The 27,025-nt window shown below is 37.0% G+C and overlaps 1 protein-coding gene across 1 annotated transcript in view; it reads right to left on the reverse strand.

Annotated features, from left to right (window-relative positions):
• The window catches only part of DACH2 (dachshund family transcription factor 2), a 150,707-nt gene that overhangs the window by 76,055 nt on the left and 47,627 nt on the right, over positions 1 to 27,025 (reverse strand). Inside the window, exon 2 of the mRNA XM_026848801.1 lies at positions 24,848 to 24,979. Within this exon, the coding sequence (XP_026704602.1) occupies positions 24,848 to 24,962 (115 nt within the window). The 5' untranslated portion in view covers positions 24,963 to 24,979. The remainder of the gene's footprint in view (positions 1 to 24,847; positions 24,980 to 27,025) is intronic.

Here is a 27,025-nt window from a genome sequence, read left to right on the forward strand (position 1 = left end):
AACAGGGCAAATCAGCCTCACAGACCCACTGCAAGCTTATTTACCATCACACACCTGTCTGTAAGCAAAATGCCTCTGCTTAAGTTTCACTTTGTTTAGCTGAAGGAAATGCAAGGGATACACTCAACTTTATTCTTCTGAAAACACTGCTACTCGCCCTTCTTTTAGCGATTTTATACGGTAAGTCTTAAAGCTACATGTTTTCTAGCAGTAAACCTCTCTGTGCATTTGTGTTCTCCAAAACAAAATCCAAAAAACTTTTTTTGGTGAAGACATATTTGTGACGATTAAATTAGTGTCTTGTTTTTAGGTATTGAAAGATCTCCAGAAAGTAATCAAAGTTCAATTTTGTGACAGTTTCTTTTCATTTGGTTTCAAATTCATTTTATCAGCCTTAACACTGTCTGGTCTAGCTAAATGAAATCCACTCTGTCAGAGGTACCTTTGAATTGAACAACCACACTGTTTCAATCTATGCCTGTCGTTCTATTTTTTGTTGTGATACATTTCTGAAAAATTGAACTCAAATTGTTAAAAGCAATACTACCTTCACTTTCCAATTTTATTTTAAAATTGTTTTTAAACACATTCTTCATGCTGTTGGGCATATTAAGGATAAGATCAGCTGCAAATAAAAAGGTATTCAGGGCATTGATAATTTCTAAGTATTTATCATCTTGAACTTCTTTTAGAAGTGTCCAGCACCCATATAGGGCCTTTGAAATTTTTTGTCTTATCTAGAACCCCAGTATTCCTAAACCAACATGGGCCTATGCGCCAGCATTCCTAGACCCAGCGTTTTCAGGTGTCCCAGACTATTTGCTTTATCCTAATCTCACCTCAATACTGGGAAAAACAGTTGCTTTTTTGGCCTACACAGAATATCCTCTGCTGAAAACACTTCAGCCTACAACTTCCTGTCAAGTCTTTTCACGGTATCAGCATCTGAATGTCCCAGGAAGAGAAGAGTAGGTAGAAAATTTTTGTCATATTTGATAGACTGAGAATCTCACTACAGTAAGGATAGGAAGATACCATCCAGGTTATATTCTTGGTACACTGTCACTTTCCTGTAGAAAAAACATAAAAACTGTTCTGGGTCAGGATTATGACCCATTTAACGCCAAATTCTGTCCCTCATATTGGCAGTAAATGATGTTATTTATGGAGGTGACAAGCACAGACACTTTCTGTGGTCCCTTATTACCCCCAAATAAACTTTCTTTAAAATGGGAATGAGTTTGTTTGGTTTTTTTTTTTTATCAGCCACCAAAAGCATAACATCCATCTGAAAATCTAAATGAAGATTTGCAATGCATTTACAGATTTAATGCATTGATTTGTTTAGCTATGTGTATTCAGCTCTATCAACTTCTGGATTGTGCCCCGCAAGAAAGCCATGAAAGTGTGTAGAGTAAGATATTAAAACTCAAGAAATCCAGTGATGGCTTTACTGGGCTACTTCCAAAAACTTATCAAGTGGTTCAGCAGATGTAATTACTGCTTAGCCCTGCCAAAGCTTTGAAATGTGCCCATTAATTCAGCAATTCCCAATCTGTCCATCAGTCAGTCATACTTAAAAAATATGTCTGTCACAACTTAGGTGGAGTAATCTGTTGATAATTATACAATAAGAAGGCATCTGAAATCTGAATATAATTTCTAAACTTTCTGAAAAGTCTTAATGACAGCAAAATCAAAGTTTATTTCACAGCAACAGGATACTGAAGATAACTGGGAATATGTCAGAATATTTGATGCCAATTTAATTAATAACAATTAATTCCAGGAAGATACTTTTTTGCAAGATAAAAGCAGAGATGTAATATTTATTTAGGAATTTAGCCATCCCTCCCAAACCATCAATTCGTTCCCTTTAAAATGAACAGATAAAAGGAATGAATGGTAAATGCAACAGTGTTTTAAAGATCCCAAATTATGATTGATGATTATAGTGCCAGAGCACAATACCAGAAAAGTCGTCTTATTGTCAGTTACCTTGGAAAGTAAGACTGTCCTACAATAGCATTTCCAGGCAAAACAAGATCTCACAATTCAAATCAGTTGCTCAGCGTCAAACACTTGTAACAGTATAAAACCTGTTCTCTCTAACAGACTGGGTCATTCATCCCTTCAAACTACAGACACACAAATGCTGATAGCTACTAAAATACAGCAGGGTGTTTTCTCCTACTTTCTAAGATCAGCGTAGAAGAACTACTGCTGTAACAATGAAAACTTTTCAGCAGAACAGCCTTTCGTAGGCAACTGCAAAAATATGGATGGCGTTCTCCTCAGGTAAGTAGTGTTAAAAGATGGGGAAAAATGTTTCAGCACAAATAGAGAGATGCAGGAAAAGGCAAAACAGTGCAATATGATGTAAGGGACTAATCTGATAAAAAGACAAACTGCTCAAAGTGGCATTATCTTCATTTAAACTCAAAATACCAAACATAATGGTATTTTGAGCCACAATGGGTTAGCTGATTCACTTACGCCATTAAGGTTAGATTTAGCAACATGAAACATCGTATTTATAGAAAGTTACAAACTAGTAAAATAACTACTATAAAAACTATTATAATAATTTTCATAAAAATACACTAATACTGAAAAGCACTTCTCAAAGTCAGCTATCTGTACCCATTCTCCTCTTTTCTTGTGCTGCTTTAGTCATGCATAAATATTAATCAAAACAAGTTGCTGCTTGGCTAGGAAGTAATGTGACACACTGGAGAAAAGCTCTGATAATTAATAAATGAAGTCTTTCTTCTTTGTTACCTGATAGTTAACTATGTGATATTGAAGGGAGTAGGGGGGTGGGGAAAAGCTTGTAACCTTCATATCAATACTTAGATGTTTATGGCTTTATAAAAGGAAATTAGTCATGATATGGGGTGTGTGCATGTGCAATATAACTGAGGACATAACGGCTCCCAGAATGACTACACGCAAACAATTACGGTCCCTCCAGCCTAATACCTTGTCTCCAGCAAGAGCCAAAAGCTGTACTTACACAAGAGTTTAAGTACAGAGAAAACCTACTGTGACATTTTCCCAGAATACTCTCCAACAATTTATGTATTAGTAACTTCCTTGATTTTAATAGCCTTCAATAGATGTTACTTCCATTAAATTAGATGGTTTTCAACTTTTTATATCCATAATATCCCACAGCAAGAAGTTCCATAGCTTGCCTATGCACTGTATGAAAAGCTACCTTGTGTTACTTGCAGGTGTGTTTTGAGGGGTTAACTTGGCATTTGCAGCCTTCCTCTGATGTCTTCGAGTTCTTGCAGTGGATGAAATATTAAGTAATAAATCCCTATCCAGTTTCTTCTATATAATGTGTAGTGTTACTCTTGGAACTAGGGAATTTAGAGTTAAAACCTAAACCTTCTTGTGGACCTATGTCAATGCCAAAAGCATATGCAGTCTCTTTCCTAAGAGATAGTAAGTGACCTCTCTTCTCCATCACACACTCGAGGTACAGCTGAATGAACCCAACAAGTTTGAGCTAGTGGGCAGACAATATATGTTTGCATTCTTATTGGAAAGCTGGGTCAGGGAGACTCCTGATATCTTACAGAATGTGCTTTTGACAAGGGGGCTTACAAAAATCTGCACAGATTATTATTTCAACAGACGTGATGTTGGTGAACTCAAAAGAGAGGACAACCTTTAAATGTTCAATACTATTTTGAAAGGCAACCACAGGATTATGGTTCATTCTTGCACAACTGATCTGCTGCCTTATGCCTCTGAATGGTTATTGCTAACATTTTTAGTAATAAGTGTGTGACTTTAGCGCTATTTATTTTTCTATACAAAGATAAAAATACTGTACTAGAACATTGTACCTCTTCTGGTTTAGCACCATCAACACAAAAAAAACCCCAAACCTATTTTCTACTGCAGGACCGAAGTCTGTCTTCAGAAATACGTGCATTTCACAAATAGAAATAAGGTCAAAATTTTGGTCTGTCATGTTTTTATTACTGTTGATGATGCACAAGCCAGAAATAAAACAGCTTAACTTTCAGATCTTGAACACAGTTGTAGGGCTGGCTGCCAGAAAGGATAAAACATACATCCTTCTAAACTCAACAACTGCAGCCAGCAAGGGACTACAATTCATATTCCGGTGATGACAATCGTTGACACCTTCACTCACCACAAACCAACTGGTTTTGGTTTTGGTTTAATTACTTAATATCTTCCTATATTTAACAACCTGCTGAAATGATCACTGAGATACATGTACTCTGAATTTAATTGTAACTAGTCAGATAGTTTTGTTTGATTTTGAGAGGCTTTGAGAATGTCCTGACATCCATCAGACAGGTAACATTATGGTACAAAATCACATCATTCATGTTTCAACAATTTATCATTTACTATTTTTCTGAAATAATTGTTATGAACAGTTCAAGTTACAGATTGTAATCTTCTGAGTTAATTTGTAGTAACATAAATGAATTATGTATTTATATTATTATAAAAAAAATCCCAGTACTAAAAGAAGTCTGTGTAATATAAAGCGTGGCTTGCAAGAATTAAATACAGTCTGTGGCACATCATACATATGCATTTGGACAATCTTCCAAACCTCTGCCAACTTGAAGCATCTACACAGAATTCAGTGACACTGGAGATTTTACTAGGGGGTGAGAGGTTGCAAAAGGGATGCCTAACATCCTTTTATATTGGAGCAGAATGACTGCAGAAGCTCTCCAATAAGTTTTGCTGTCATAAGCCCCAGTTTCCGTGAAGGACCAGTAAGTCCTGACACCTGCACCTGCACAGTTCCAACAAGTTGTGTCAGTATGGGGAACACTGCACTGGTTTTTATTTTTGGTATTTGATTCCTTGCGCTAAGTTATTACTGACTTCCAAAAAAATTTAGAATGCTGCCAAAACCAGGAGGGCCTGTGAATAAACCTAATTCACTTAAAAGGTCAGCAGTGAAATCTACTGTGTTTCATTTAATGTCAGTCTAAAAATAACATGCAAAAAATCTTGAACTATATTAGCAGCCAACTTGGTACTTCCTTTAACAATAATTTTCACTTTTGCTCAGAGTAATAGCTGAATATATACCTACCACAACACTTTGACATCTCACACGTTTAATCAATCTTTGATTTTCAGATTATTTTTCTCATTCAGCAAACGTAGCCATCAGGTGCTCTCATCTAATCTCTAGTGCAAAATCTCCTAAATGAATTATCAGTGGAAGCTTTGCATTAGTTTCTCTAAAGAAGGGGATCAAACCCCTAAAAAAGACAAATAATGCCAAAGAAATTATTCAAGAAAATACTTCCTAAATTTGTTATTGTATAAAGGATATTCTACGTCTTCAAATGAGTATTCGAGGTATACAAAAACAAAACAACAACTATAATCAGAATGAACATTATTAAAATGTTGATATTAATACCAGATAAACTGAAAAAATTTCTCAAGAAAAAGTGAAAGGCTTCAGCAACAAAATACAACAGCACAGTGCCAAGCTGAACTTAACTAAGCTTGAGGTTTTGGACAGGATTCATTTCTGCTTGTGGTATAAGTATGCACCACCTTGATTATCATTTAAAAAAATATTGACAGCTTGCCTTCTCATACCAATGCCTAGTAACAAATTCCAAATGTTTTGTCACATTTCTTGTGAGCAATGCCATCTGCCAGAGGTGGCATTTCATGGCTGTTTACCCTGACTCCCTCCAAGAATTCATCTGCCACTATCTAATGCTGCCTGAATAAAGGGGATTAAGACTCTGATGCAACAGAGACTATTGATAATTTGGTATAATTGGGAAGAAATGAAGATAAATGAGGTTGAGGATGGAGAGGCAATTAGTTGAGCTGCCTGTACAGCTGTGTTCTCGGCCTAGCTCCCCTGGCCTTTTCTTTGGTGAGGTATGTGCAAATTAAACATAATGACAAATACACTCTTCCCAAAGCTCTTTAGTTTGGGAAGCTTGAAGATAGGATTTTCACTTCTGAGATTCTAGGCAGTTTTCAGTTTAAAAAAACCTGAAAGAGTCATACTCACTGTTGAGATTTTTTAAAAAGCAATGCACTTCGTATCAGCACACCTAAGGCACAGTATCTCTTATTTCAAAACACAGCTCTTGATTTGGCAGTGATATATAGCACTGGTGCTGGTTTTGTGGCTTTGACCTAAAGGATGAAAGCTTCTGCCTCCCTCAGTGCCACAAAGAGCCTTGACTGTTCCACAGCTCTGACTCCTGTACCTGGTGTCTCATGCTGCAAATATACTCTATCCATGGAATTGGTCAAAACAACCACCCCTGAAATATGCATTTTTTAAAGTCTAGCTTGACAATATGCAGCAGGACCTCCATTTTTTTTTAGTTGCGCTAGCTTTTAAAAACACTCGTCGAAAAACCTTAAGTGAAATGTCTACAACACACATTTTATTCTATGAAAGATCTCAGAAGTGATAGATTTTTATTCATAATAAAAAGACAGCTCCCCAGATATGAGCTTTATTTCTAAGCTATATTATTCAAGTGAGGCCAAGTAATCAAACCTGAATACCTCGAAAGGTATTTAAATCCAAAGGGAACATGGTCAGACTACAAACCTCCAAATTAAAAGGCACAAATCTGCAGCCTGAATTGTAGTTCTTCTTTCAAATATATTGAGATACGTTCATAAATACACATACAAAAATGTGCACATACATACAATTTAACATAAAGATATAAAATATATATTTGCCAGAAGAAATGCCACTGTATCTTTCACAAAAGATTCTAACACAGATGTCAAATAACGTAAGATCCCTTTTAGAAAGAAAACCAGTATTTACAGAGGCAGCTTTGGCTTGCACATGTTTGTCTAAGTACCCACCACATGTGAATTTTCTGCTTCATATATACGTGATTCTATCTGAATTAGGTCTTAGATGAAAGACTCCACAAAGCTGCAGTTTCCTGCATCCATGTTTTCTTCAATTATTTTTAAAAAATTACAGATTACTTGAAAAACGCTCAGTTAAAAACCAAAGCCTAGCTCATATGCATAGAAGGAATTTTGGTAAATTTTGGAAGAAAAATGTTAAATATCTTAAAAGAGCAACAATTTAATAGATTTATTTTGTAACATGAATTTTCAATGTAATTGCTTTGTATTGTAGAGGACAGTTCTTTGGTATATTGTCAAAGCTGAAAACATTTGAAATAATCCTATTTCAAGCTCACAGAACTTCTGCAAAGTACATCTCCTCCTGATTTTTTACATATGCAAAACTTTTCTCAATCTCACCACTGCACTCCTCCCTGCCACCTACAGGTCAACCAAAATTTCAGCTTTATTTAATGTACTTTTTCATTTTGGATTAGATTTCTATATAGAAGACAAAAAATAGTTCACTTTTTATGAGGCAAACATACCAGAAGAAAAACAAAAAAACCCCGAACACGTTAGTTTATACTTAAGTTTAAATCTACATTGTTTTTTCTTACTGAAGCTGAAAATTTGGCTGACATAACTGTTCCTTTATACAATCAGTTTTTAACATATAATTCAGAATAGGGATTCTTTTATTAGTCTGCAATATTCAAACTGCATAAATTACACCTTTGGTCTTTTACTGAAATCCTCTTCTCATTAAGAGTGTAAATGAGCAAAAATCTTTGCTGCCCATCTTCTGGCCTGACACTTTATCCAAGTATTCCAAGTTAATTTTTAACCTTGTGATTGACTGTGTACATACTAAGGCACACGGAGCAGAGCTTTGGCTTTCCAGTGGGAAGAAATGCCCATGACCTGGCCAGAGAGCAGCAGCAGCTCCCTCCAGCTCTGCCTCCTCACACCTGCACCACAGCTGTACACACTTACCAACACTCATGCTGCCAGCCTCCATCTCCTGGGATCACACAGACTGGAGTGCTCTCAAACAAAGCCAAAATACACGGCTCTGCGGGTGCTCCTGAAGTGTGTCAGCATTGCTGTAGTCGACAATGCCCAATCCAGCCTTTGCCTTTTATTCTGCGTTTGAGAAAACCGTTGCAAGACTTGCCCGATCTCTTTACACCTCAGCGTGCCCCCTGCCCTTCGCCCCCAGCGCTGGCACGAACTGCCATAGGCAGACCAACAACTGGCGGAGGGCCACGTGCTCTGGCCAGGCCAGCGGGGATTTTCAGAAAGGGCACAAACTGTCATGCAATGGGGAGACCCAAATCTGGACAGTGACACACTTAAGTACAGGCAAAAGGAGAAAAAGGATCAAAACTGTTCCCTAACTTCAATAGGTTACTGAGCACAGAGAGGACGGCAATTTCAAGAATACTTCCATAGCCTAAAAGGTAGTAAAAGGCAGTGTCTGACTGCACAAGCTAGAAAACAAAGGAAAGGAAAGCAATAAAACAAACACACACACACACAAAATTTTACACTGGCATGAATAGGACAAAGAGAACTGAAAATGAAATACTGTTTTCCATGTTCATCTTGCTTTGTTCTCCCACTTCCACACTGAAACATCTGTACAAGTCTCTCTTCTTTCTCCTCCATTTCATATAGCCCTTGCTCAGAGGTGGATGCTAATTCTCTTTCTATCAAAAGCCCATCCCCAAATCATAAAATGTGACAGAGACACAATGACTGCAAGGGATTAAGTGAAGCCATTCCCAAGAAAATACATTTTGTTTTTATAGAATCCCTTCTTGCTGTTTTTCAAATGCCCCTGTGATTACAGCTGTATTACGAGGCTAAACATGAGTTCTGCTCTACCTCTTCTCAATTCTGAAACTCAGACACATCCAATTTGAGTATAAAAGTAAGTATACAATAAACAACAGCTTTTTGACTGGTAGAGTTTTTTATTTGTTTGTACCCTAGTTTTAAAGGGCTGCTCATTTTCCTGTTTTATAATGGTACCTACAGCAGTATTATATCGGATTTCTAAAGCTAAACCAACAACATATCACAAAGGTAACCGATTTCTCAAAAGCAAACCTGGATAGCAAAATGAAGTAACTGAAGTAGTATTTCTGCAATTAGCATCTTACTCAGATTACTAAAATGTCACCACGAACATTCATCTGGCACACTTCAGGTAAGCTTTTTAAAAGTGATGTTGGAATGGTATATATCTGAAAAATGGAACGGAGGAAATAGCTGGCAGTGCTGTTAAAGGACCATCTAAACCCCACTGAAAGTTCCTAATGGAAAAAAAAGAATGTTTTTCTGAATAAACACTACCGCAATTTATAAAGTTGACTTGAAAAGATGTAATTTGTGGTTTACTAGGGGGTATTTGCATAGAAGAGGTAACACCCAGCTGTAACTGATGGTCGAGGATAACAGCCATGGATTTCAACAGCTTTCCAGAGCTCCTTGGTATATGCTGAGAACAATGACATCAAAAGGTTCTTCTCTCCAGCACTGCTGGTGTCAAGGTTAATGAGCTAAAACTTGTTAAATTGATATTACCAAACTAATGACTTTTTTATAGTATACTGCATGGATTTTAACAGACAGGCTAATGCGGAATATTGCTAGTCTTAATTGAATTAGAAGTTATTGCGTGTATACAATTAAGATAACTAAAAATGGCGGAGCTGGGAGGTAACTGTCTACCTAGGCCGTGCTAGTGTCACATACCTCACGTGCTGCCACACAAATACTTCCAACTTCAAATTCAATCCCTGAATTCAGACCACATTCAACTGCAGACATACAGAGGAGAGGAAATACTAGCCTCTGCAATGATAGTGCATTGGCTATCAGCAACCCTTAAAAAAAAATCATTTCTCTTGATCTGCATTGGTTCCCTCTTTACCGATTCACAGGCTGAATCAGAAAGAGCCATGTAAAACTACAGAGCTTCAGCTCTTGATGACTGCGCAAAAGATACGCCCCACAGGAGGAGGAAGGGAAATCGCCTTATTCCCACACTGCCGGGACTCCGAGCCGTTCGACAGCTACAAGCAACCACAGGGGAGTAAAGCCACGCACACTTTCTGCCGAGGTATCATTTTCCACCAGGGCCCCTCCCCTGCTGGGGAGTGGGAATGTTCAGCTTTCTACCAGTTGCAAGAACTTCTGCTGCATGCTTGAGGAGATCAATGCAGGGAAATTTTCTAAATTGCATGTGTTGTAAATGGGAGGAAAATAAACATACAAATGTTCTTGAAAAGTAAAGAAATCAGCCTCAATGAAAATTCTAGGACAAATCTATAAGTAGTAGGTTACAGCAGAATAGATCTGCAATTTTAAACTTTAAAATTTGAAATTATTTAAATAATATCAACATTATTTTTAAAATGTTTTTACATCAACCACATCGTAAGTTAAGACAGAGGGGAAATAAATGTCTGCAGTCTACATCCAAAATAGATGAAGAAACAGCAGGGAAAAAAAGAGAAGGATATCTAATGAATCATATTAAAAGGGAAGGAGCTTATGAAAAATAAATGGCATTTGTAGATGATTAAATTTTGAAGGTGAGGTGTTGTATAACTGCACCAACCATTTATTTCAGTGCCATAACTGCATCTAATAAATAAAATACTTTTTTTTAATCCAAACTGAAGATTCACTGCTATCTGATGACTTGGATTTTCCATTTACATAGTACAGTGGCAGGGTTTGGGCTGTAATTATTCAAGGCAGTTTCAAAGAAAGAAAGTTAGTTGCATAGAAAATGCGTATCAATCGCTAGCAATAGGACAATGCAAATATTTCTTATACAGACACAATCACTGAGTTTAAATTCAGAGAGGCCCATTAGAGATTATCCTCCTAAATATAAGATACCTACAAGTTTCATGCAAATACCCTTCAGTTAATGTTTTTCTATTAAAGTTCAATCTCTCATTAACATTGAAATGTTATTTAACATACAGTATATACCCAGGTACATTTGGCATTTATAAAAAACAAAATTAAAATCTTACTCATGCTAGCTATTCTAGTGTTTTCTAAAAGACTTTTCTCCCTGGATCTAGGATTTTACAGAGGAAGGGAACAAAGTCGGACTCAACTTCTAAAAAATACCTACTTTGTCAAAAGTCAAGGAAAAAAAACCTAGGCATTTCAAATGAGGAAGAATATTTCTCAAGTATGAAATGCCAAAATCCCCTTTACATCAAATTCTTAAAGATGGTCAATCAGAAAACTGATGCATAGGAACCACAGGAACTTGCACAAGACATCTTCCTACTACTACCTTTCCAATTTCCACCCTAAATACGAGAAAATAAATCACAATTTGACTACTATTATATGCCTTACAAATAAAGGGGAAAATGCAGCCTCTCATGTTACATGACATTAGTAACTGAATATACAGCTCATACAGGTATGCTGGAAGTTCCACTAGTCCCAAAGTTTCACTTGTCTCTGTCTTCAGAGGAGCCTGAGCATCATACTGAAAAAAGAATCTATTCTCATTTTTATATTGTACAATTGTAGAACAGACACAAAACCTTCCAATTTTCTAGGTTTCAAATATCAATGCATGTCTAATCTTAAAGGCAAGCTCAACATTTATGTCTTGTCTTGGTGATAAAGTTCATGAATATATAATGAGAGTGGAACAACTCTGCTACTGATTAAATGTCAAAAAAGGTTTTATTGTCAAATATACTGTAAATACAGAAGATATACAACAAAGAGCATTAATTGCAGATGGCTCTGTACAGCTTAAAAAATGCACATGATGTAAACAGGAAACGATGATTTTCAGTTTCAACTATCAATTTTAATTTACCTTTGGTATGTACCTCCAGTAAACCTGTAAAGATAGAATAAACTATAAAATGGCCAAACTCAACTGAATGAAACACTTCACATTCAAGGGCAGATGTTAGCATGTTAGAGTCTATATCATAAGCATACACTGCGGAATTAACCAATCTATCCAAAACGCTGGATCTTTATTAGAATCGATCTAAACCATTGTGAACATTTAAAAGTGATAGAATGTGAAAATTTTGTCAGGACAGATGAAAGGCTGGGATAACCATCCTCCCAAATTCAGAACGGCATTTGACTGCCTGTGTAGCTCTTAAAAATATTAAAAAAAAAAATAAAAATAAATGTAGCTGCGATAGTTAACTGCAGATGAACACAGGTCAGCAGTACCCTGCTTCCAGGAAATGGCAGGAGGGTGAGACTTTCACACGTTTATACAAGATAGCGGTATGTATGACTGGAGGAAATTCTTTCTCCCTGTCCTGTTCTACATTGCTGCACTGAGCACTGGCACGGCCTTGACCGAAGTGCTGGGCTGGGCACCGGCAGGATATGAATCACTTGGAGAGAGGCCAGAGCAGTGCAGTGAGGACTGACCAGGGACCTCAAGAATCATCAGCATGAGGCACGTTCAGAAGAGCAGGTTAGTTTAATGTAGGGAAGACAGATAGGAGACTCACTAATAGTCTTCTCTAGATAAAAGACATGTTCAGTGATAAAAGGGAGTAAATACTTCTCCATACCCACCCCAAACAGACCAAGAAACAGCAAGGAATGACTGTAGTAAGGAAGACTTTGGTTAAACATTAGGGAAACTGGCCATGATTAGTAAGCCTGTAAAATCTCTAAAATTAACCTGGACAACTATCAGTCAGACATGATGCTGGCAGAGTTCTTGCTTCACTGAGAGTGTAGACAAGAAAACATGTCTGAATGTGCTGTCTTCCTATGACCCCAAACACTGCAAACTGCCAGAGACCAGACCCAGAGGCAGTGCCAAACTGCAGGGCAATGGCCCATCCCGAACTCGTCCTGCCGCCACTAAACCGCGTCTACTACCTGACCTAGATATGATCACGGCAACATAATATACCACGTTTCAGGGTACAGCCCCGATTTTTTATCTGCGACAGAGGATCATTATCTACATTATGGTCTCTTCAGCAACAAGAGTGGATCAGGTAAAGCCTTACCTACTCTTCCCTTCGAGAAAACATCACAGTTTGAGAAGATACTGCTATTCTAATAGTATGAGATGCATGCTTTCTGTGCCTCTCAACATGAAACCTAGATGTGCAAAAACTAACACATGAACCGGCCATCCTAAAATACCTACTAGTTACTTACCCGATAAAATAACATTGCTTATGTTTCCAAGATAATAAACACATTAAGATGGCATTTGAAACATGTACTAAAAATCCATGCATTTTCCCTTTAGATTATGGACAAATTAGTAGCTTCAATTAGATGGTGCCAACAAGATTTTCTTCTCCATGACTAAACGGACCAGGTTTTAATATTCTTCAGTGATCTTATTAATTTAAATTAAGCATCTAAGAAATTAAGAGTAATAATTTCAGTTGAGGAAAAGATGTCGCAGCCATGGAAATTAAAGATTTCTAACACACTCTGGTGATAAAGGTACATTTGGTCTGAAACAACATTGCTTGTTTTTCATAATTGTAACTAGAATGATCTGATAAATCGCTGCTCTTGTGTACAGTTAGGGGTTGGTTTTCTTAAAAGGAGCTAAAAACACAGACTACCCACCTGTATCTATTTTTAATTTGGTAATGACTGTACTTGCTAAAATTCTACCAAAATGTCACTCACAGCTTTGGATTCCAGCTTTTTTTAAACAGAATATGGAGCAGAAAGCATAACCTATTATGCAAAACTGTCAGATGCTTACTTTTAAAAATCACAGAAATAAATGCATAATCCTGATTTTCTTGTGGATCAAAACTTTATTAAAGGAAAACAAAACTCAAATATAACTATTCAAGTTTGTCAAGGTATTCTATAAAAAGTAATAAGGTTCTGATCTGTGTATGTCCTGCTTACCCATATAGTCCCTACTCCAGAACTAAGGGATGCCTCTTACTTTGTGGGTGCAAGTGAAGGCAGAATTACTTGAGACCACTGTGACTTCTGTCTCATCAAATTCACAAATCAGCTAGACATTTAAACAGCGCCAACTGTTGCAAGTAAAACTGCTATCGAATCTCAGCTGCAAAAATGTCAGTTCAGGGCACTCTGCAAAAATCTAGTACTGAATCCTTAACTAAAACCCCACATTATTAAAATGGGGTTTTTTTGGATTAATGCTACTCTTTTGAGTGAGAAAATATTCCAAATGATCACACCACAAATATTTCTTACATCAAACACAAATTAACTGTACGTTAGGGGACTTTTTTTAAAAATCTGATTAAAATTGTAATTCATGAGACTCCTGCTGTTGGCAGCTGTATCACTATCAATGACATCCTTTGGGGGACTCTCAGCATGTGGCCTGCATCAAAGGTAATATGCAAGTTTTCATCCTAACTTTTATATGCCTTAACCAGAATGTTTCAGACTTTATAATGTAATTAAAATATTAAAATACTTTTTATTGTTAAACTATCATTAATGTGAGATTGAAGTTGACTCCCTAGTATTAACAAAAGCAACTATCACTAATGCTTGCTTTTCCTAACATACTGGAATCATTTATGCACTGGATTCCTTACATACCTAAATATTGCAATGGGAAATTAAAACACATCGATTAAGCATGCTAACACACCATAGTGTTTAAACAAATATATTACTTTGTGCAAAAATGATAGGGAGATAAGATTTTGTTGAAACAGAGTACATACAAGGACCTCAAAAGGAAAAAAAAATAATATTTGACATATGGTACTTCACTATTCTTGTTCTTTGGTAGCACTGTGGACAATCTGCAAATCGCTAAGCGTGCTTCTTAGCATTTTTGGCATCCCTAATTGCCAGAGTTCATCTGATCACCAGTTGATGGTTCCTGCTCTCAGGACTGATTTTGCTTTTATCCAGTGGTGGTTTAGCATAAAATGCAAAGTGTGTTTCAGAAAGGTAGATCTGGACCATGCTTTTCCTTCCCTTTCACACTAAGTATCAAGCCCAGCAAGGCAGAGATGCCTGGAGATGCCTTCCCACCCTACGCCAGCCTAAGAGAGCAGCTCTGCTTCCCAAAGGGCAGGACAGTACTCTTCACACCACGTCCTTCAGCCATCACAGAAGCCTACTAAAACTTCTAAACTGGAATAACTTTTCCTTTTAAAGTGCAGTGGATCTCATCTGTATTGGTCTTAATAAAAATTTATACTGGAAGTCCTAAACTTGGCACGTTTCTGGTAAGTATTGCTCCCTATAGTGTTATGGCAGCTCCTGTGCCTTGCAGAGAAACATGAGGCCTCGTCTTAATGAGTGTTTTGCCAATTATCAGACCTAGCATAAAGGACACAGGCAGCATAAAGATGAACCAATAACCGGATTGAATTTAACACAAAAGGGTCAGTACATGGGTGAGCGCTGGGGGTACAAACAAGTCAACCAGATTATACATAATCGACACCAATCCCACTGAAATGCAATCTCCCATAGAAGGGACGGGAGACAACCGGGTCAACAAGCCAAACACATAAGACCAAGGAAGCCACACACTGAATCTCCACACAGCCCGTGTTTACAAAAGCCAGACCTGACCGGAGCCCAGTCCCAGGGAGGCGGGAGGATCCTTCCCCAACAGGGAACTCTGCACAGGGCACCCACCTCACAGACAGACACTGCCCCTCCTGCAAGGGGTCCCAGCTGTTATCCCTCAGTGGGACCCCTGACCCTTGGGTCACTGACTGTGGGACCCCTGGGGCTCCTTTACCCAATGGCTCTGTCTGCCAGGCCGCCCCACCCTGGGGGGAAGCCTAAAGGGAAACTCACCCCCCTTTGGGAAGGGCTGGGGGAATCACCCAGATGTCAGCCTGAATGTGGGGCTGGGGGCTGAAACCCCCGCATTTCAGAGAGACACTTCTGAGCAACTTGCTTTCCTTCCGCAGGTTGATACTGACCACAAATATCTGCTGCTACTAACAAATGTGAAAATTAAAACCAAGGAAAAACGTAGCCTTGGCTCTACAGTGGCCAAAATGATTTATGACATCAAGATCTAGTGAAGACGACTAATACTCTAAAGGGACTGTGTGAGCTCAGCCTGCACTCACATGTTCTATGCCCACTTCTAATTACTTCATTTAGGACTGTAAAAGTGTTTTAACAGTCAAGATTAATTATTTTGAATAATCCTTCTGAAATATGATATGCATTTTAATTGTATGCACCCTGTCATTAATTAAAGTTCCCTACCTTTTGGTGCATTAATTCAAAGATCATATCAGTGACAAAGCAACAATTATAAGATGACTGTTTACTAAAATTAAAAATAAAGTTAAAAGGTTAATGTACTTTTGTGATACACTTAAAGTAATGCTAAAATGTTTTCATTTGAGTTTTTACTAGATATTCTTTTTCTACTCTTTAAAATCAATCTCTTTGTTCCAGGAACACATTTCCTGTCAATAAAATGAAAAATGATATAGATTTAGGAGGATAGTGGTCTCAGCGTAGCATCTCTCATATTATTATTCCAGTATCATCTGTTACAAAGTAAGACCAATTCCCACATCTAATTACAAACAGGATTTCAGAGTCATTAAACAAAATACATTTCCATTAGTGCTGCTGTAAGAAGATAGGGGAAAAAAATGAAGATTAGTTCATGCTGCACCTCTGTTTTTCAAGCTTTGAAGATTTAGACCTCTGCACTCTGAGACTATAAATTTGTAAAGGATCTGAAAGGTGACAGACATGTGAAAGCTCTCAATTCTAAGCAGTTTAGCCATACCATTTGCATTTTGTCATTAGTTTATCTTTTGCTGCACTTAGTTCTGATAGTAGATATGGCAAGAATCTAGAGAGGTTTATGATTCGCTGTGTGCACCCGGAGGTATTTTAATTGGCGTTAGAAGGGGGTTTTTTAATAGATATGAATCTTGATTTTCTAGATTAAATTTATTCCAGCAAAAATTAGAGAGCATTGTAAGGAATTCTGTTTTATGAAAAAAATGTACTTTATGCTCTGGAAAAAAGGAACAGCAGTTCTTTGACTTCAAATAAGATAACAGCCAAAATATACTGAGGAAGCAGATTGTGTGGTATGTTTAACTGTTGAAATATAAACTTACAAGTATATATATTCTTCATTCATAAACATTTAGCAGCATCTAATTGTCATGAATCCATTTAAAATATACCCTTGAGAATTACCCACTCAAAAAGCCTTCACACAAACCAGAGCTTAGACATTTAGTAAGAACTTTTCTAAAAAGAAGTCTCTATAATACCTACATTTGCCTGACCTTAAAAATAGTTTACATTAGCATATGATGTTATATAAAAATCAATTAATTTCATCATATAGAAGATAAGCATCAAAAACATGAAACTGAGATTTCTCTCAGAGATGCCTCAGAGTTACTGAGAAAAGCAGAGAGAATTTCATTTTCAGAAGTTGTCCAAAGTTGTAATTCCTTTCTTAGTTTTACAACCACAGTCAGAGCTACTTCGTATTTCTGAGTTGGGTGTCACTCAATCCAAATATGAAAATATTAGCCGATGAGTCAACATTTATGTGTGAATCATATACGTTATAAAGTATTTGTTTATATTTAAATGAATAAAAATACTTTTTAAAAATACAGTTAAAGTACTCACATGAATTCAATAGGTAGCTGCTTAAGAATCTGTCTGTGGTTCACTAAAGCATCCTAAAACCCTTGGTATTAAATCCTGCCCAGTGGTGAGGCAACACAGCAGAAACTATCCACTGATACGCACTCTCCAAAAGAAACCCATTTGCCAAAGAAATAGATATATGTGCATCTTGTTTCCAAGCTTCACAGGCAGAGCCTGGGTTCTTGGGCTATTTGAGAGGGCCCATGAAAGCCATCACCATTAGGAAGAAACAGAAGGGAATACAGCAGAATACAAACACGGTACAACCGAACCGAACAAAGAGCTTATCACTTCCCAACTAATGTTTGAGGAGCTTTATCTTAAAAAAGAAAACAACGTATCAACCTTTTCCTCCCGAATTATCAGTCGCTGGCTCCAGGAAGGCCTCACTTACATTTTCTGCAGGGAATTCGTTGCTCTGTATCATTCAACAGCCACGAACATTTTCTGACAAGCACCAATGGATAAAGCTTTTTAAAGCCTCAGCGTTACATGAATGTTTTAGCTCCCCCACTCCATTTTCACCAAAAAGAAAGCTTATTATTTCTTGGATATCATTTGCAACTGGGTTCAAGAAACTTCCAAGAAACCATACCTCCAAATCTATGTATGGAAGTGCAACCCGAAAGCCACCGAGTTGCATCACCACGCAAATATTCAAGAGTTACGGCCTTGGGATAAGCACCCTTACCCAGGGGGTGCCCTCTCAGCCGGTCACCTGTGGGGCCATACATGCCTTCATGACCTAGAGGAGCCTCATGCGCACACCAGACTTCAGCATGCCGCTCCCTCGCCTCTACGCTGTCATCCCCAAAGGACCAACGTCTCATCCAGGGGTACAGAAGTTGGATTTTTTTTTTCAGACACACACTGTAGCATGGCCCAGTCCTACTGCAGCGTCCAACCTCCCCCAGAGAACCCCATCCCAGACTGATGGGCTGAACAGGAACCCTGAGTGCTCTGAACTCATTCCTGATCTCCAGGAGATCTTCTAAGCAGTGTCTCTGCATGACACTGACTATCACTGCCTATCTCCCAGCCTGCTCCCATCGGCTGTGTAACATGTGTTGTACCACATCAAGGTACAGCATCAGCAGCACACTGAAGAAAAAACGCACATCAAAAATGTCATCTTCTTTCCATCTATCCCACCTATCTCAGTGCTCAATCCATTTGTGTTCGATGGCCGTGGACTAGCAGCAAACTGCACTTCACCACTTGGTGAACAGGGAGGTCCACGTAGCCACCACGTGCTACTCAACTTCCAGTGTGAAAAGCAAGTATCTTTACACTCACCACAATCAGCGCAGATACACGTCTGAAAAAATAGCACATAAGTCTCAATCTTTAGGGAGAAATGTTTTAATAAATCTGCTAGAGCTAGAGTCAAACAAGACTAGTTTTTGGGCGGACGGCACAGAAAGTAAAACATACTAAATTCTCTCCTACTTCAAGACTGTATATAGTTCTCCTGGCAAATGGACAATTAAAGAAAATTAAATGTATGCTTCACTAGCTTTTCAATTGATTCTAAAAATATTAATAGTAGTTTTGACTGGTTATATTTTTATAACGGCATGAATGTTTTGTGTACTTTAAATAAAATTATCATCTTTGAAACAATAACTCTCTGCTCATGTAACAAAAATACTTGCTTTAACAACAGGAAAAATGACTTCATGAAGTCTGCACGGCACTCAAGGATTAAAAAAATCTGTTCTCTGGTCTTGTCATTTTTACCCTTACAATAAAATAACAGCCTCGGCATCCTGCTTTTTAGAATAAAAGACCTACCTCTTTTGACTTTTCAAGCACTTGAAAATTTTAAAAGAGAAAAACTAAAAAATGCTGACCGTGTAATAGCTGGGTATTCATGGTGGGTGGAGAACATGAAAGGTTACAATATGGATCTGTGCCTACGCGTTTCTTTTCAACTTGAGCAGCATCCTCCTGCTTCTGCTAACTCGGCAATCATACAGCTGACAGATTTCTGGGTTTTCTAAATAATGCATGGGATTTTCTTTTAACATGTCAGTGCAAAAGTATCAATTCTGCCCCTGTGTCGTTTGTGATGCTGATTTTCCTTGACAGCATTCCATTAAACCAATGAGTTTTTTCCCTCCTGATGGTTCCTTAAATATTCCTCTGAGTGATGTATTTGTGGTTTTTTAAACAGATTGTGAAGGATGTTTGCATTTATGAGAAAACTGCATGGCAGGTACTGAAGGGAAAAAAGGATAAAAAGATAACACTTTTTTTTTTTTTTTCCTTCTATGTAGAGCTTTTTCTCTGATCCTCATATGCCAAAAGCTAGGGTGTTTTTCCTTTCTTTTCTGCCTAACTTAGCTCCTTGTCTGGAAATTAAGCAACAAGACTCTACATACAGAATAACATTTTGACTTCCTAAGGAAATACCACTGAAACACTTAGTACTGTTTGATATCTCTCTTGGGAAAGCAAAACACATTTATTAAATCATGCATGCTAACTCCAAAAGCCAACAGAAGAAAACAACTGCTTTATTCTTTGCACTGAGGTTTTGTACAAACAGGTACTGTCACGGATTGCTATACACTGATCCTTCTTTGCTTATGCAGCTTACAGGATGTTCGGGTAATAACACCAATACTGTATGTTGCAATCTATCCTTCAGGTTCCAGTTCTATCACATACTTGCACAAATTACAAAAAAAAAAAAAAAAAAAAAAAAAAGCTCTGATTTCAAATAACTTTCAAATTTCCCTAGGTAATTATATGCTAATTTCCAGAATACACTTCACCTAATTTTAGTATTGCATGATGATGAAACAGATGATCTTTAGAAACACTTTTGTGCAACCAGAGAGGTTTGGTTTTGTTTATCTTATTTCTATAGAACAACAGAATGGATTACGTGGCTGGGCTTTGAGAGATCTGAACATGCAATCAGCATACCTGGCTTCAGCTGCCAGCTTCATACTCTTGATCTTACTCATTTTCCAAAGTGGAATATGAAAGGCCATATCACTGCTGGCACATATTATCCATCATGCTTCACAGCATTTTTTAGTTTTTCTCTTTTAAAATTTTCAAGTGCTTGAAAAGTCAAAAGAGAAGTCACAGCATGACTTGCCTTAGCTATGGCAACCCTCTGGACTCCCGGCAATCCTCAGATGTGTGCACTGACTGCCGTCAACAAACCATCTCATCTCTAAGGACTCACATGGAGTAGCCAAGGAGGAGGAATAGGATTATGAAAGATTTATGGCCACCAGGAATTTCAGATTCCAGAGGGATCAATCTCTCCCACTTCCAGACACCTATGTACCCAACCACACGGTTCTCTAAATTCAACCTTTTTTCCCAGATCCTACAAGAAGATGGAGACAGACACCAAGCCACAGGAACCGCTAGCACAGATCAGCTGGACTGTGGGGCCAGAGAACCTATAGTGCCAGATTAAATATGTGATTTTCAACTGCCTAAGAAGTTTGCTTCAACACTTCATATGATGAGTAGGAAGGTGCAAAAAATCTCTTTTTCTTCTGCGGAGAGTGGAAGGAGGACATTAATGTTCAAATGTGTAACGACATTCTTCACAGCGATGTGAACTAATGCATTACTTCAATTAAAAAATTCGTGCAGTACTTGGGTTTTGGTACTTTTTTTTTTTTTCAGTTTCAGTATTGTCTCTTACAGCATTTTTTAAAAATAAATTATTTAGAATATTCCAGTACTAAACTCCATCATTACTGAGATTATTGTAATATCACAAAAAGGAGGTAGGTAGGACCTGATGGCAAAAGTATACCAGCTGGACTAGAAGCAGGAAAAGAAGTGGCACATTTACTCCCCACTTCCTTAGACACAGTTTTAAGATTCAGTTTCACACCTGTAACTTCCTAGAGGACATTATATTATCTGAGGAATTATAGTCAGTGATCCCTAGAGTTAAGAGTTCAGATTTTAAGTTGGTAGCATGAATTTTGGATTCAGATACAGAATTCTTGAAAATTTCGATCATCACAGGTGCATACACACAAAGATACCACAGAAGTGACATTCTAGGCATTACTAAAGAAGCAAATCCAGAATTATTTCATACTGACTTCAACAGATACAGATGGGGATTGAAATGAATATGACAAGACAACCTCCACACTTTTTTACTATACTAATGGCCTCTACATAATGACACACTTCCAAAAAATCTGGCAATAAAGTTTCAGGAATTAACACCGATCAATTACATTTTTAATTCAAAACAAACAGCAGAAGAGAATATTCCCCTCATCTGTCAGACTATGGAATAAGGAGGAAGGGACACAACTTAATGTGAAATATTTAGTGGCGTTTTATCTTATGTTTGCCAAAGGAAGTTAATGTGTAACACTGAGGTAAAAATACAACAATGTCTCTAGCTGTTTTTTAAAGTAAAACTGCAACCCTTCAAGTCTTTGTTACAGTAAAAAGAAAAAAAAAAAAACAAACATAAAATCAAAGGAAGCAAAAGGTCCTCGGCTCTGTATAACTATATTTCTGATTTGACAGCTACAATTATAATAATTCAGACATCAATTTCCAACAAACTCTCCACAGCCATAACCTTTAGTGATTAATTATAAAGTTCCAGGAGCAATAGTACACAGACTAATTTCCTAAAACAATAAAAGACAGAATTTCTCATTTGGAGCTAAATGAAACACGAACAGGTTGTTACTCATGCTGAAATCTAGATGCAGAGTCATGTTGCAGCCATTACAGAAAGCTATTAAACACAACCTCAAATCAAAGAAACTGTAGGTCTCTCTCCTAAAATAAAATGTTTTTCTCACTTATGAGGCTTCTGACTCCTTTGCTCTGTTCCTTTTTACCTCTCCTTAGTAAAAAAAATTTCAAAATTCAATTTTCTTTCTCATTTCACATCCCCATTTTGTTTTTAATAGTCATTTAAACTGTAAGAGTCTAGAGCAAAACAAACAGTTGGTAAAGCTTTCATGCACAGAGAATTATCACGGTGTTCTCTTCACAATGAAGCAAAGTTACAAACTGCGTATCAACTTCTAAACAAAATGCCCACTCTCTTCACGTCCCACCTCAGTCTCCAATGAGTTTTCCACAGTGAGCATTTGGTAATTCCTCAGTTATTTCATACAGTGAAACGTACAGTTAAGTTTTACATTCCTTTCATTTTGGTTTTCATTTTTGACACGTCCTGCTGTACCTGCTCAGTGTAAATCATTAAAAAACGATCCTCCAATAAAGAGAGAAGCCACGCATTACTAAAATAATCCTAATGCTGCCATTGCAGATACTGAAGAGGGGAAATTGTGATTTTTAATACAATCAGTAGTAGTTCTTTTTGTTAAGCACTTACTTCTCTGTCTGAAAGCAACATTGGCACTTGATCCAGTAAATCTGATCTTAGCAATTTTACTGAACCAGGCAATGAAAAGGGGAAAGAACTGAGAAGAGATCTTTACATAACTGACACCATACCTTTATCCTCGGGCCCCACTATAACTTCAGCTAAAGTCAGTGGGAATTTTTCCAAATATTTAAATTGGTATTGAGTCAGTTGTAGAACTCATTGAATTGCTAAACCACAGAGAACTTTCATTTAATATGCATACTCTTGACGTATTGTCGAAAGGCTGGTATGATAGTCCCCCATAAAACTTGTCAACGAGGTACCTAAAATAATAATATTAATTACTGTACTCTAGTTTCTCCCCATATGAAGCATACCAGTTTTGCCGGATCAGGTAACACATGAAACCATGAACATTTAAATTAGGAAGCTTTTGTACAGCAGCTTTTAAAACCCCTAATACTAACCCTACATCTTTTATGTATGAAGCTTCCTTGCTTTTCTGTAGGAATTCTATCTTCTGTCATGTTTCTTAGCATTCAGAGAAACTTCATAATTAATTTTGAACTATATACAGACTATAAGAGTTACACAAACTAAATATGCTTTTTCAGTGCTTTTCTTGTGAATTCAATACACACTAATTGATTAGGGTCTGGGAGGTGAATAAGAAATACATATCCTACACAACAGAAAGCTGGGAAAGGGTTTAATGCATGAATTAGAAGCCAGATTTCTTCAATACAGATGAGTACACAAAATTAGCAAAAGGCAATACCACTTTTGGAAAGACTGCTTTGTGCATAATTTGTCATGAATTCAAAGTTATTCCTTTAGAAAATGAGTCTAAGACCTCCCAGCTGCTGCTTTATTGGTCTAATAAATTACCATTTTGATGGTACAATGCATAAACACTATACCCCATCCAAGCAAGCAAACTGTTAGAGCGGCTTCGTCTTTAGAGATGCATGTGTGACTTCAGAGACGTGTGAATGCCGAGGGGAGATCTGAATGCAATGAGGGATTAGACAATGCCTCTCTTCTTGAATTGATAATGAAAACAAAGGATGCATAGGTTTCCAAAGTGGTAAGACTGCACTGTATGATTGTGTCAAAAAATGTGAGTTCAAGTGAAACTGCTCTTATTGTAGTAAGTATCTAGCAGCTTTCTCAGACAAATTATTCTAGGTTCTCCACATTATCCAAGTAAAAGTCTCTCCTATTGATCTGAAAAAGACCTTAGAATAATCAAAGAAGATATTCTCTTCAAAGGATCCATTTCCAACTTAAACCATGAATCCTATTCTTGTGGAGCTGGGACTTGCGGAGTTTAGTTCAAGTCTACACCAATGCTTATAGTAGTACAGACTGAACATGTGTTTAGCATCAGTGTTGTCTACCCAAGGTTATTCCAGCCAGGTAGGCCATAACAAACATTTGTCATAACTCTCCTTCATAGCTGTGGTTTGCAAATATCCATTCAAGGGAAGAACAAAATGCAGAAAAGCCAGAAAATCGTTGATCTAGCATTCCCTACTTTACCTTTCTCTAGTGAACTGTGCAACTCATTATGAGTTCCAACAACCTGAAGTTTTGGAAACCTTCCATCATTTCCAGGAAAACTCTAGATTCACTCTATTATTGCCAGTAGAGAAGCCTTTTGTTAATACAAATACATTTAGGGAACAGTTTAAAATATCTGTGTTCTAACACAATGAATCTTTCATCAGTATTTCAAAAAAAAAAGAAAAAAAAGAAAAAAAAAAAAGATGGCTGTTAGGAGGGAAGCTGGAGGAGTACTGGAGGAATAGGTGCAGTAGTTTTGATTTGACATTGGCAGAGCACAGCTTACAAAATAAAAGAGCACAATAATTTGAGATAGATTTCTGGCTGTTTCCCATGCACAAAACCAGGCTCTCCCTTACAGCTCACACCCACAGCATTACTTACCTGCATTAGAATTGAGCTCCTCATTTTCTGATTCTGTTCCATTTTGACTTCCACTTCCATGAAGGCTATTCATTGCCATAAGTTTCATTTTCTGTAACTTCATAGCCTCTGCCATGGCAGCTGCTGTCAGACCTGGTAAAATAAATAAAAATAATATCATGCCGTACCATACAGCACTGAGAAATAAGAACAAAATTCCTTTCAGTGAGAATAAGCCACACACATTCAAGACACATTCTTAGTCCAGTTATGTAATGTTATTCTGAACACTACCTTTATTTTGAAGTCAAGTTATTTCAGTACACCATTCTAAGGAGATTTAAGTCATTCATGTTTTTGGTTTTTTTTTTTTTAAAGTATAGCATAAAGAACAATTTATTTAATTATATCCTTTTTGATTATATTTTTAAATATAATTTCCCATCACTTTGATTATTTTGTCACTTTGAACACTTTCTGGTTGACTTATTTAGCTAAATGCTAGATAATTTCCAAGTACACTAGTAAGATACAGTATTCCTTAATTTCAACAGTTCAAAGCCAATTAACATGGAACAATCAATGTTGTACATACTATTATATTATATATCCAAATACTATTTTGTGTTTTTCTAAAGTTTGTTAGTTTGGATTAACATTATTACTACTGGAAAACATTACATGGGAAATGTTAGAAGAGTACAATATTGGTATTACAAACTTGATCCCACCTTTAAGAAGCCATTAAGACCAGCACAAACTCACAGAATTAAGGGGGGCTAGGGGCAGAAGATTTTCAAGTGACTAAAATCCAATTAATTTCCAATAGTAAAAGAGAAGAAATAGAGTAGCACCAAGCTACAGGCTACCATCATTACCATAATTTTGTTATTATTATTTAGATTCCAAATACCTTTTTGTTCTTAAGAGTAAACTTTTAAAGTTTTATCCTTTTGACTTGGTCAGTAAGTCAGACATCAGATTTTCTTCCACAAAGTATGAAAATACTTTAACTCTGGGCAAGATGTGACTGAAAATATCTTGTCGGAAGTTCATCTATCTTGCAGGAAAATACAGGGAAGAAGGCCATGTAACCAAAAGATCTCTACAGGTATAACTGTGTATTCATCCAGTTATGGATTAAATGAATTTACTCCCAGTACAGTATGACTTGCTTTTGACATTTGCTAAAAAGCAAAGCTAAGTATTTCCTATTGGCTGTCTTGTAACTGACTGTGCAATAGTTTCACATTCACTGAATTGCGTTTACCAAAAAAAACCCCATGATTTTTTGTCAGTGGTGCATGCTGTATCAATTGACAAAGATACTGCACATCAAAACAGAATTAAATAATTTGCTGTTTCTGGAAAGTACTGCTTACTGAGAGATTAGATGCTGATTAAAGTGAACTAATAATTTTCACATCCTATACTGCCACACATCCATAAATTAAAATACTTTCTTTTAAAAGCTGCTATGAATTTGACATTTAGATTATCTCTGCTGCTTTTCTAATAGGCTTTCTAAACGTTCTCATTATTTTAATATGACTTAAGTAAGCAAGCAATCCATAGACTCCAACTGCATGGGGGAGGGAGAAGTATTATCAGATATGGATAGAGCAATTTGGTTAACTTCAGCAAAGATATTCCTGAGTAGTATCAGTAAGTTGGAGATGGCAGGTTATGAGATGGGAGTTACACAAGCCCTCTTTTCAGGCCTCCTCCTTCCATCTCGCCTAAGAATGTCCCAACACTCAGAAAACCAAGCTGCAGTTACACACTCCTGTATTTCCACAGCACCGATGCCATATCTAAAATATATCACCTACACTAATTAGGCACTTGGTTTACTGTTTTCTCATTCATATATGAAATACTATATTGATTTCATTATTAATATACATCAAGTACAAACATATAACCAGAAAACAGCCTCAATAATCTCATCTTTTAGGTCAATTCATACAGAAGATACCAACAGTACTCACTTTATATTTAAAAATACTTTTTTTCCCTAATACCCTTTAAAGTTCTTTTGCAAATGCTACAGGTTTTTTATCAAGCAGATATAAAATCCCGATGTTTAAACTCCTGTTTTTACAAATTCTCTGGCTGACATCACTCATACTTAATCCATCGAAGAATGTATCTTCAGTGATAAAACTGTTCACACAATTTCTGAAGATTAAATAATCT

Source organism: Athene cunicularia (genome assembly GCF_003259725.1).
Source record: "Athene cunicularia isolate RWA chromosome 4 unlocalized genomic scaffold, athCun1 chr4_part3, whole genome shotgun sequence".
NCBI classification, from domain to species: Eukaryota; Metazoa; Chordata; class Aves; order Strigiformes; family Strigidae; genus Athene; species Athene cunicularia.